This window comes from Perna viridis, chromosome 9 (assembly GCF_037379345.1).
Source record: "Perna viridis isolate PV_CMFRI_1.1 ecotype Kerala chromosome 9, ASM3737934v1, whole genome shotgun sequence".
In the NCBI taxonomy this organism is placed as follows: domain Eukaryota; kingdom Metazoa; phylum Mollusca; class Bivalvia; order Mytilida; family Mytilidae; genus Perna; species Perna viridis.
The window spans coordinates 27,451,814-27,464,729 of record NC_142453.1 but is presented as its reverse complement, the minus strand read 5'-3'; the positions used below and the strand labels follow the sequence as shown (position 1 = coordinate 27,464,729).

At 33.7% G+C, this 12,916-nt stretch overlaps 1 protein-coding gene across 1 annotated transcript; it reads left to right on the top strand.

Annotated features, from left to right (window-relative positions):
- The first annotated feature begins 7,830 nt into the window (after nucleotides 1-7,830).
- On the top strand, nucleotides 7,831-9,228 carry LOC148607581 (uncharacterized). Its single transcript, XM_088545571.1, has 2 exons — nucleotides 7,831-8,476; nucleotides 8,658-9,228. The coding sequence occupies exons 1-2, from the start codon at nucleotides 8,150-8,152 to the stop codon at nucleotides 9,075-9,077; spliced, it is 747 nt and encodes a 248-aa protein (XP_088401697.1). The 5' UTR covers nucleotides 7,831-8,149; the 3' UTR covers nucleotides 9,078-9,228.
- The last annotated feature ends 3,688 nt before the right edge of the window (nucleotides 9,229-12,916 follow it).

Below are 12,916 nucleotides of genomic sequence, written 5' to 3'. Positions count from 1 at the left end.
TATCGTGTGATATGTCGCTGCCGTCGGGGTGATATATCGATCCACCAATTACTGTTAAGTTGGGCGGGGCAAGTAAGGATGTACAGGGAATATACTAAAAAAAACTCATCACCCATTACCCATAAGAATTCAAGATTTTTGTATGAAGTATAATATTGTATAATAATTCATTGTTCACTCCTTAAAGGAAAATAATCACGAAAGTTCTGAAATGTATTTTGTCAAACAAATAGTTCTTTGTAAAATGAATATAAAAGACGATATAATTGGGTTTTTTTTTCTTTTGTGGGCAAGATTGTTATGACCATTACTTTTTTCAATTGCATTTCTTAAAAAAAGCTTTTGGCTAAAAGTTTAGAAATTTGCATATGAAACAATAAAATAGAGAAAAAATTGGTTTTGGTGACATAGTATGAAAATAGATTTTAAGATACTTTATACCCTGGTAGGGTTTCCAATTTACAAGTCATTCTAAGTGTTAAGCGAAACCAGATGTTGAATTAAAAAATATGTGTTTAAACCAAAATAAGAGTAAATTCAAATGTCTGTTTTGGAAATGAAGACTTTAATATTTGTCCCTTCTGAATAAAACGCGGACTTCTTTATTAAATGTTGTTCAATTTTCGAAATAGTTATTTAAGTTACATGGAAAAAATGAACATACGAATGAAACAAGACAATTTATTCTTTATCTGACAGGTATAATAAGACGAGTTCCATTTTATTAATTATTTTTTTTTTGCGGTGGGGGGAGGGGCTCTTTGGCATACTTGGAATTGATGAGATTTAGAATAAAAGCAACGACACCATTTTAAGAACAAGTTACATGATATTTATAATCAAGGAACATGGATACACAATAAATAACGCAAGTTAATTAAAAGAATATACACAGAGCTAAAGAATTAATTTTGTACTGAAAGCTAAGGTGAAAGGATATAACTTAGTGCTGCTCTTTCTTTGACAAGATCATCTATGACGCCTTTCTCATTGAATGAGAAAAACTGGACGGTTAATGAGCACAACTAGTATCTACTGAAATGCCGATTTTGTGTCGAAAAATATGACACACTGGACATATATGTTCTCGATTTAATCGGATGATTAACATACGTACCTAACGTTCTTACTCAACGAAAGAAAGATGGCGGACATGAGTGGCCACGGGTAATGTTGTCCCGGTCAGTTTTTGTGTTTTGTGTATTCATAACAACTATAAGTTGCCAGAAACCAGCTGAGATTGGTAGTTTGGAACCGAGGACTTCATGGCATCATTCAGATATATGTTTTATGGGCGGTAGAAGGAATAAAAGGAGGCGCCAGGACAGTTCGGTGAGTGCGTCATACATCATGTCGAGCACACCTACAAATAACATGACTTATAATGCGCTTCGTAATGCTAACGAAACATTGTATGGACCAGTGCCATTTATTCCAAATGTATCTCCGCCGAATATGAATATACAACCGCAATTAGGACCACAAATGCAGACATCGACCCCGATACACACCAATTATTCACACCTGAATGCACCGCAGGTATTTCTCAGTGACCAGGGTCAAGGACAATTTAATACACAAACAGTGGTACGTCAACAACAGTCTGGGCCTAGCATAGAATTGATACTCAGTGACATTCAAGTACGTTTAAACAAGTTAAATATGTTGGATAGTATAAATGACAGGTTGCGAAACATAGAAGATAGATTTGATTCAGTTGAAAAAGAAATCGACCAACTGAAAAAATCGGTTACAGAACATGACAAGTACATGGAGTCGAAGGACTTCCAATTTAGAGATTTTCACGATAGAATACAAGACCTAGAATTTGCTAGAGATGAATTGGAAAACCCAACCAAGGACATGCATGAAACCATTCTAGATCAGCAAACCCGTGCTATGAAGTATAACCTGATATTTGAAAACATACCAGTTAATGCGCCGAATCCCGAAGTTAAAGAGGAAACCGAAAATATCTTGAAGCAATTCCTGACAAAGGAGCTTGAAGTAAACGACATTCAATTTCACAATGTCCATCGTCTGAAACCGAGGAGAGACGGACAACCTCCATCCATAGTGGCAAAATTTGTTTACAATAAGGACAAGGACACGGTGATCAACGCAGCACGTACGAAACTAGTGGACAAACAGTACAAGGTTTACCAACAATATCCCCTGGAAATCAGTGACCGTCGTCGCGAATTGGTGCCGAGGATGAAGGAACTGCGGGACCAAAATCAAAGAGCGTATATTGTAAAAGACAAACTTTTCATAAACGGACGGCCGTACGTTCACGACGCACGAGGACAAGGGGGAGCAAGAAACCCAGGCGACCGTAGAAACGATCCTCGAAACCAGGTTCAATTCAGTTAGGACAGGCGGCATAGTGATGTTAATAAAGAACATACAATAAATGAATACATTCAAAACTTAATGTTTGTTGTTTAAATGTGTGTGGATTATTGTCCAAATTAAGAGATCCTGACTTTTTAAATATTTTCAATTATTATGATATTCTATTTTTTCAAGAAACCAAAATTGATGAGTTTGATCATTTAGCTTTACCTAGTGAATTCAGTTATGTTGGAAAATATAGAAAGACGTATACAAGAAAATCTGGTGGTTTAATTACAATTTTTAGAAATAATTTGAAGCATTTACTGGAATTTCCAGATACTCAATTAAATTTTGTACCATGGGTTAAAGTTGACCGTAGTGTTTTAAAAACAGATCGAAGCATGTTATTAGGTTGTATTTACATCCCTCCAGAGAATACTAAATATACATCTCTGGACGCCTTCAATGAAATTGAATCAGAAATGTTCCAATTATGCGAACAAGGTGATCCTATTGGACTTTTGGACGATTTTAATGCCAAAACTGGAACTTTACAAGATTATAATGAAACTGATAAATCTTTACTAGATATTTTTGATATGTTAGACGATGTTGATCTTATTAATTTTATGTATGATTATGAGAATATTGTAAAAGCTGGTGCTTCGTTAATCAGAAAAAGTACTTGTACTGCTAGAACAAATACTTATGGTCATATGCTTCTCGATATGTGTAGAAAAAATAATATCTATATTGTAAATGGAAGATTGGGTAAAGATAAGCATGCCGGTGAATGTACATGTCAAGACGTTTCTGTAATTGATTATTTCTTAGCGTCTTCTAAATTATTTTTCCATATTTTAGATTTTGAAGTTAAAGATTTTTCTCCTCAATTTTCAGATGTACATAAACAGCTTCATATTTCGTTTAAAAACTATCGTACGGGTAGTAAGCAGATCGATGTCGAAAATGATAAACCGAAATCCAGTCAAGCGAAGAACAGGAAGTGCGAAAAATCAGAGGAATACGTAAAAAATTTTCTCACTGATGATAGATTGCAAAATATTATCAGCGAAGTAGATGAATTATTCGCCAGACATGAAATCGGTGACGTACCGAGTCAAGTAGATATCAACAACATTATAGACACCATAGATATGGTGTTTGATGACAACGCGAAGAACGTTTTTGGTATTAAATCTGCGCATTCGGATAAGACACGTGAAACGGACGGTTCACCTGCCAAAACGCCCTGGTTTGAGAATGATTGTAAAAAAAGGCGTAAGGCTTTTCATGCGGCTAGAAAAACTTACAGCCTGAATAAGACCGTAGATAATCGAAATAATATGAACTTAGCAAGTCGTGAAGTACAAGAATGTGCTTAACAAAGCATATTCAAGCTTTCGTTCGAAGTTATCCGCAGATATAAGAGAAGCCTCGAAGAATAATCCGAAGAAATTTTGGGAAATACTTAAGCGATGCACTAATGCTAGTAAATCGGATGTAAAAGTTCCGCTAGATGAACTATACGATTATTTTAAAAATATCAACTCGTCAGAAGACGAAGTTGATAATGATCTAGATCCAGATAACGATGAATTCCGCGAACGCGATCTTGCTGACCGCATACTTAACTGTCCTATTGATGCGTCATTAAGAATTTGCCTAATAACAAGGCTATGGGAATCGACTGTATCAGGAATGAGTACTTAAAAAGTACCCTTCATATATTGCTTCCCACATGCGTAAAAATCTTTAACGTTATTTTTGATACCGGTATAGTTCCAGAAAGTTGGACTTTAGGCATGATAAAACCTATTTATAAGAATAAGGGTGATGTACAAGATCAGTCGAACTATAGACCGATAAGTTTATTAAGCTGTTTTAGTAAAGTTTTTACGAGCATTTTGAATAATAGACTTACCTCATTTGCAGATGAAATTAACCTGATTTCACCAGTACAAGCCGGTTTTCGGAGGAACCATTCGACTTTAGATAATATTTTCATTTTAAACTCATTTATAGAACTTTATTTTTTACACAAAAAGAAGCCGTTTTGTACATTTGTCGATTTTAGCAAAGCTTTTGATAAAGTCAGCAGAAGTGGATTGTGGACAAAAATGTTAAGGTCTGGTATAAATGGAAAGTGTTTCTCTGTTATAAAAAATATGTACCAAAACGTAAAATCATGTGTTAGAAAAGATGGCGAATGCTCTGATTTCTTTAATTGTTCTATAGGCGTTCGCCAAGGAGAAAATTTGTTTCCCTTTCTTTTTTCAATTTTCCTGAATGATTTGGAAAGCTTTTTTGATAATCATGATGTTTCATCTTTACAAACTATAGATGATCTTTTGGCCCAGCATATAGATGAGTTTATGAAGATGTTTCTTTTGTTATACGCTGACGATACATTACTGTTTTCAGAAACGTATGATGGCATGCAAAAAGTTTTAAATGTGTTCAATGAGTATTGTAAACTATGGAAACTCGAAGTTAACCAAAGTAAAACAAAAGTTGTTATCTTTTCTAAGAGAAAGTCTCGTCCTGCAGCACCATTATTGTTAGACGGTCATGATCTAAAATATACAGACTGCTACTCCTATTTGGGAATTTTATTTCAATATAATTGTAATTTCGTTCACACCAAAAAGTTAGTAGAGCAAGCTCAAAAGGCTTTATATGCAGTCTATTATAAGATCAGAAATCTTAATTTGCCAATTGATTTACGGTTAAAATTTTTTGACTCTTTAGTAGCCCCTATTTTACTTCACGGAAGTGAAATTTGGGGGACTGGGAAGAACGATAATATAGAAAAAGTACATTTACAATTTTTGAAAAGAATTTTGGGTGTGAGAATATCTACTCAAAATTTTTTGGTTTATGGAGAGATGGGTAGATACCCCCTGGACATCAATATAAAATGTAGAGCATTATGTTTTTGGAGCAGATTGATGTCTACAGAAAAGTTGTCATCCAAGATTTATAGATTATTATATAACTTGTATATTAGAGGTCAAAGTCAGATTATGTTAGTTAAGAATATTGAATCTATTTTTGACAATGCAGGACTAAGCTTTATATTTGGATACCAGATGCAAGTTGAGATTAAAATGATCAAGTTTCATATAAAACAGATTTTGATAGATCAATTTATACAACATTGGCGTTCACAAATAAGTGTATCATCAAGAGGATATTTTTACTCTTTATTTAAACAAGAATTTTGCATAGAACCATACTTATTAAGACTTGAACAAAAACATTACGAAGTTTCGACTTAGTAATTTTCGTATACCTGTTGAAACTGGACGTTGGTAGCACATAGATAGAGAAAATAGAAAATGTACAAAATGTTAGTTAGATGTTGTTGGTGACGAATACCACTACCTTTTTGTCTGTAACAACCAAGAAATAATAACATTACGAAATAGATATATCCCAAATTATTATGTGCAAAACTGTAGTATTGTCAAAATGGCGGGTATGTTCTCTTTGTGTCACACTAATCTTTTGAAAAATGTATCTTCATTTTTGAAAGGACTCGGAAAACTTTTTGTCTAGAAGAGATTTACTCCTGTCCGCTATGTTTCTTTTCTTCCATATATAAATGTCACTTTGTCTTTGTCTTTGTATGTTTTATATGTTGTATGTTGTAACGTTTGTTTGCTCACGTTGCACACTGTGCCTGAGCTTTTCTAAATAAAATCTTGAATCTCAACGAAATAATCTCAGAAGAGTCAGTATTTTAAATTATGGTTATCTCCCTTATCTCAATTTTTGTGATACACTGTAACAGTAAAGAATCAAATTAGAAATACATTAAGTTTGATATAAAGAAATTAAACAGTTTGTTGTTTTGCCTTCTAAAAGTGAATTCTGTGCGTATTTTCGGCCCATATAAAGTATATTCTTTTGTGTAAATCTCTGGACCCGCCACCTGTTTGGATTATAATTCTTATTATAAGCATGATCTATTGTTGGCCATGAAAATAATAGGTTTACACTTTATTTTCAAATGAGTCTTAGCTTATTTGACGAAATGTACAATTGACAATATAGGTCATAAATATCTATATATACGTCTTAAAACTATATACTGATATTTAAGTTACGTATAGCACAGGTTAAGACAAATCTTTGACATATGTATGTAAAATTGTTTTTTGCAAACTTAAATATCATACACATGTTTTCTACGTCTGAGAACGGTTGGTTTACATTAAAAGATAAAATGATCGGTTAGCATTGAACATAATGTTATCTTACTCAGTCTCCGATTCAGACACACGGTTACAATTGACTATATAAGTCATAAACATATATATATATAGTTCTTATTCATGGATATGCATAAGGCCAAAGCTGAGAGGTGTTATTGGTGCATTGCCGTCCGCAGATAGGTCTTCTCCCTTTTGAGAACACTGAACAACCTCACAGCAGTAGATGTTGCAACATACATTGTCAATAGGGCCAAAATTAGTAATTTAAGCGAAATGCATATCTTTACAACACCCGTAGCCAGGGGGTTCATAAGTTTGTTAAGATTTCAATAAAATATACTATTCGAGCAGTCCGCAAATAATTATGCTTGCTGTCACATGTAATGGATTTGTACTAATCGAGTACACGAATGGAACTAAAGTTAATTCGAATCGGTTTTTATTCATGATTGTGCTGATACAAAAAAGTATTTATTTGAAAAAAAATATTTTTCCTACTGTCAATTCCGTATTTAAGAAATACATACTTTACTGGCAATGGTTTTTCTCTGGAGAGGATGTACTCCTTTCCCTCCAGAATTACGCTCCTTTAAATCTCTGATTCTGCTTACAATTTCTTTCATTTCCTGGTTAATGATAACAGCTCCTTCTTTTGTAAGCTTTCTTATTTGGTCCGCTTTCTGTGCTTCAGACGTGGAAAGTCTCCTGTCTTGTACATTTGTTGTGCAGAAACTGGTAAATCATCCACCACATTATTTTTCATCTGTTCTAGAATAAGCGGCCAGTTACATCGATTCTTCTCGTATGCTCTTGAAATGAGCAATTTTTCAATAAAAGAAACCTCTATGTGTGGTTTGGGTGCCATGGTTAAGAATGATAACCGCGTGGTTGGCTTTGCAAGAAAGTATGGGTACAAGGGCAAACCTTGGATTTCATTGGTTCAAAATCATCAAACAACATGATGAAAAAATAACAACTTTAGACCATACAAATTGTGAATATACTTAACAAAAAAGTAAAGCAACATCAGTACATGTACGTGAAATTGTAATTTGTTGATTTGTTTATAAAAAAAGATATGGCAAATAAAAGATATATTTCTGATACACAATTTCCAGAGTTACATGTAGTTTAAAATACAGAAAACATATGCGTACATGTACACATCTTGTTATTACACCTATCCCTTTATACATGTAACACATGTAATTATATGTTGATACCGTAGTTTAGTACATAAATAATTTAGACACACATTTGTTAAATGCTCAAAATGGATAGAAGAGAACACTGGTCCTTATAATGTATATGCAATACAGAAGACTGAAGTTTATATATTTACCATTTAACAAAGAGGAAGATTTCTTGTTTATTTTGATGATGAAGTTTTTCAACGAGTACAGAAGGAATAGCGCAGTTGATCTGCCTTTTAACAACCCAACCATACATAACAGGATACTTGAAACGAATGCTGTACAAGACAGTACGAGTTTTGGGTGTTATCCGGAGAGACAGTGGACTCGTTCAGGGATGTGCTACAGTAACTACAAATATCGCCACGAACAGCCAAATTCAGATTTGGAGGAAGATGTATGACATTGGAGAATAGACTTTTAATGAATTTAACGTGGCTACGTCAATATCCAACTTACACAGTGTTTTCAATTTACTTTGGTGTTAGTATTGCCACAGTAAGTGCAGTACAAAACAGGATGTGGGTACTTCTTTGGGAAGAATATGTTGGATTTATAGCGTGGCCGGATGTCAACACATGGCAACAAAGATTAGGAACCTGGCCAGAAATACAGAATGTTGTTGGATGTATAGACGGAACATCTCACGAAATTCTTGTACCATCAACAGAGCCACAAGAGGAGTTCTACAGTGGCCATAGAAAGTTCCACTGCATTCATACTCAGGTATCAGTTATCATAATTTGATAAAAACTAAACGTTTTCATGTACATGTACAAGTACAATGGGTACATAAAAATAATATTTTATATTCTAATTCCTTTTTTAGTTTTGTTTTTTTGTCTCTGTAGCATATTTCGCCATTCGTCAATATCGATGACGATTAATTTTAAATTGCATTTTACAGAGGATTAGTGACAACCAAAAGAACGTATGCTTCGTTCAGTCAGGATTTCGTGGCCTTGATAATGACGCATTTGCGTACCAGCAGCTGCCATCAATCGGACCTGGGCTGGACTTGGACTTTCAGGCAAATTTATTTTTGTTAGCAGACAGCATATACCTTAACACAAGACCACTTGTTTCACTTTACAAGGCCAATGAGATAGCTGGACAGGCAAGGCTTGAGAAGAGACGTAGGCGTAGATTCAATATTGTTCATAGAAAGAGACGTGTGTATGTTGAGCACGTAATGAAGGAATTGAAGACTTTTAGGTTTGTAGGGCCTATATTTAGACATTGTAGATGGGAGCTATCTTGTATTGTGGAGATATGTGCAGGACTATCAAAGAAAAGGGCAGATTTGATTAAAACTATGCTTTCTTAAGTATAATTTGCATTTTTCTTATATTTATCAGCACCCATATTTAATGACGCCCCACATTCTCATTAAATAATTACATTTAATAATAAACATTTAAATGTTGAAAACTTGAGGTACAGTCATATTATATTTAAGAATAACGACTTTGTGAACGATAGCCACGTTTAAAAGGTATAAATGGAACTAAGTACAAATAAAATATGAATGAATGGTAAAAAGAAATTGATATATGTGAGCCTAAATTTGTGGCCTTACGGCCTTCGCCAGGGGCAAAGAGTACTGAAGATAAAAAAATTATATCTACGTAATTTCTAGTCGTAGCCTAAACTTAATACATTCATTTTCATTGACAGGCGACAATGCAAATTTTATTTGTATCTCAGTGATCACGCAAAACTAAGAAAAAATCCAAGTACTCATGTACTGAATCAATTTTTATCGATTGCTTGAATTTTACGCCTTGAAACACCCGAAGCTCTATTATCTTTACACATGACCGAAAAAGTCCATAAGAATGATTATTACAAAAAGCAATGTCACCAGATCTAGACCACAAATTAACATCATTCCCGAGATATGTGTTATGCTGTAAACTGGTCTTTTCAGGGGATGTAACCAATTTATCCGTGTTGGATTCTTTTCCGTGTTATTTCATTTTTGTGGGGAAACGATTGATTTTAATTGTGCGATTTCTACGGGACTCGGCGGACACACATCATAGCGGGTCCTTAAAATAGACGAGGTTCAACCTATACACATTTTATTTCCCCATAGTCAAGTGAGGAAACTAAATTGTGCATGGCTTATAAAGGAACCTCATCAGGCTTGGCACTTTTAGTTCAATTAGCTCAAAACTACAATGTTTCCGAATGGAAAATTTCCGTGAAAGAAGTACCCATGCTCGGATGCGGGATAAGTAATAATTTAATTGACTTGGGTGTCATATAATTACCTGCCAAAAACTACTCGACTCAAATATGCCATATATACAAATTAACACAATTATTTACACTTTTAAATCCATAAAAATCACTTCTCTAGATACATAATTTTGAATAAAACAATAAGAAGTTATTTCAATAATAAAAATGCACTGTAAAAGTGGACGAAATTGCATAAAATACATTTTAAAGAGTTAACATTTTCCGTGGAGGTTTTGTCTTCATTTTTGATATTCGCATTTTCATTATTTAAACATGTTCATTCATAATGTGGAAAAACATTTGACTTTGGGAGAATGGAACTTTTTGAAATTTGACAAAAACTAGCATACCGTAAAAAGAAGTCCGATTTGTGGTTATGCCTTGAACCATCTATGAGTGGGACCGCAAAAGTGTGTATCGGCTGAATTTCTTAAATTTGTAAATGAAATATCAGTCATATGTTTTGCATTGTACTCGGAATCAACGCAATATGCAATCTACATCGTAACTTATTTACAGAAAGTAACGAAAGGGGAATAAATCGAATGTAAATTTGATACTTGTTTGTATCCAGATCTAGAACTTGTGTATTTCTGGACATTTCAATGAAAAGAAAGATAACTGGAATGTATTTTTGCTACTATATTCACGTGAGGTCTCAGTATCGTATTAATTTTCCCATATAGTGAAGTGCATATTTTTAGGATTAAAAAAAGATGTAAATTGATTCAATAAAACTTTCACTTACGTAGCATTTCTAAGGACATGTGAAAAAATAATTTCCCGAAAAGAAAATAGGGTGAGTCCACAAAGATCGGACAGAAAAATAGTCTTGAAATATAAATAGCCATTTTCCCTACTTTCACTTTCGTTTTGCACTCACCAAACCAACCTTTTCAGTGGAATATATTTATGTTATTATGTTAGATTTTCTTTTAAAAAAGTTCTTCATCTGACAGTGTGATGTTTGCTCTATTTTATAAGTCATTGTTCATATCTTTTGACAAAACATTACTTTGTAGAGAGGCAAAAAGAAAATGCACTATATTTTTATATCATCCATGTACACCCGCTCAACGATATGCAATACGATACTGGTACCATTACGTCCGCACGTTAAGTTTGTTATGCGATAATCTCTACTAAGTATACCGTAGAAGGAGTTATCGAAATGGATGTTTTACGACATATTTGTCCAGTGTGGTGGATGCGTTTTCCAATTAACGGTCGGCATTATCTTGGGAACAAATTGTGTTCCACTCCTGGCCGACCTATTCCTTAATTCTTATGAGGCTGATTTTATAGCAGATCTGATCAAAAAGAAGGAACATCGTTTAACCAGATCACTTTTTTATCTTACTTTCCGCTATGTAGAAGATGTATTATCTTTATAACAATCGTAGTGTCGGGAGATTTTTTAGATGATTTTTCCACAAAGACCTTTAGATTAAAAACACTACAAACGGTATAAAGTCAGCCTTATATCTTGACATACACTTGGATATTGATAGCAAAGGAAAACTCATGACAAGATTATAAAACAAACGCCATTATTCCGTATTGTCATTTTTCCTTTCTTCTGTGGCAACATCCTTTTAGCACCTGCATGTAGAGTTTTTATATAAATCTCATACACTACACCAAAGCGTGTAGTAACTTTTTTACCGTGCTATATCGATTACTTACAATTAGGCTTCTAGAAGGAGTTATATTGTTGAGGCCATCATTATAAAAGTTTTTTGGTTGTCATCATTGATTCATGGATAGTTACGGTGTACCCATCTGCACCATAAGAACCGATTTGTTCATGATGTCATAGTTTTCCTTTCCTCTTTCGTCTACCCTGAACTTGACATTTTAGCAGCTCGGTGGGTGTTTGTAGAAAATCAGAGGACAATAACCCTACCGGTGCACTTTGACCTTTTCTAGTTTTTATCGAATTTCGAGTTGCTAATTTGCATTTTTTTCTTTGTACTTGTTTTTTTAGTTTTTTATGTTCTTTGTTGTGTGTGTCTGTTTTCCCTGTCTGGTCGTCATCCGTAGACAACATTCTGTATCTGCTCGAATCTTGGTTCCCTTGATTACTCTGATAAAAAGTTACAATTAACTCCAAAAAGTTTTACCTCTTCATCATATTTGATATTACTATATATATAATTTTGTCCGAAAGTGTACTCGGGAATGAATTATTGTGAAGTTATCGGGTCGTGTACGCTTGTCATTGAACAATCAATTTTTTTTCAAGGACTAAAAAAGATAGTCTAGTTAATCTTGAGCAGTCTTAAAAGCGTTTTGTCAGCGTCTTTACTTTACAAACTATGATTATTATCACAAACAAATACATATTTATTTTGAAACTAATGAATCATCCAAAATTAGAGTTGACCGAGTCTACATATATTCCAACTATAAATTAAAAAAAAATAATGAAAAAATACAAAATCATGTTTTCCTCAATTTGTGACAAAGCAAATATATTTTATTTTTTCTGATTGAAAAAAAAATTGTGATGCATTTATCAGTATAACCTACTAAAATCTAATTCCAACTTGCAAACTCTCCATTGTTCATTTTTGCAGCAGTTAAAATATATGTATCTTCTCCTTTAGGAATAAGTGGTTTGAATTATTTCTCTACTCGAGATAGCAAAATTTAAGAATTGCAACAAGCGAATTTATTTGTGCAGGTTAAAATCTTAATGTTATAATAGAAAGGTAGAAAGGTGGTATCGAAATCATCATTACGCTAAACGAGAATCAGGTTCTCCCATGACATCTTTAGTAAACTTGACAACTGCAAAAGACGGGAAACTGGCTTAATTTTTAGTAGGAATACATGTAGACTCGGTCAACTCTAACTTTTGATGATTCATTAGTTTCGAAATTAGTTTCAACTGCGGAAATATTAATTTTCTTCCTG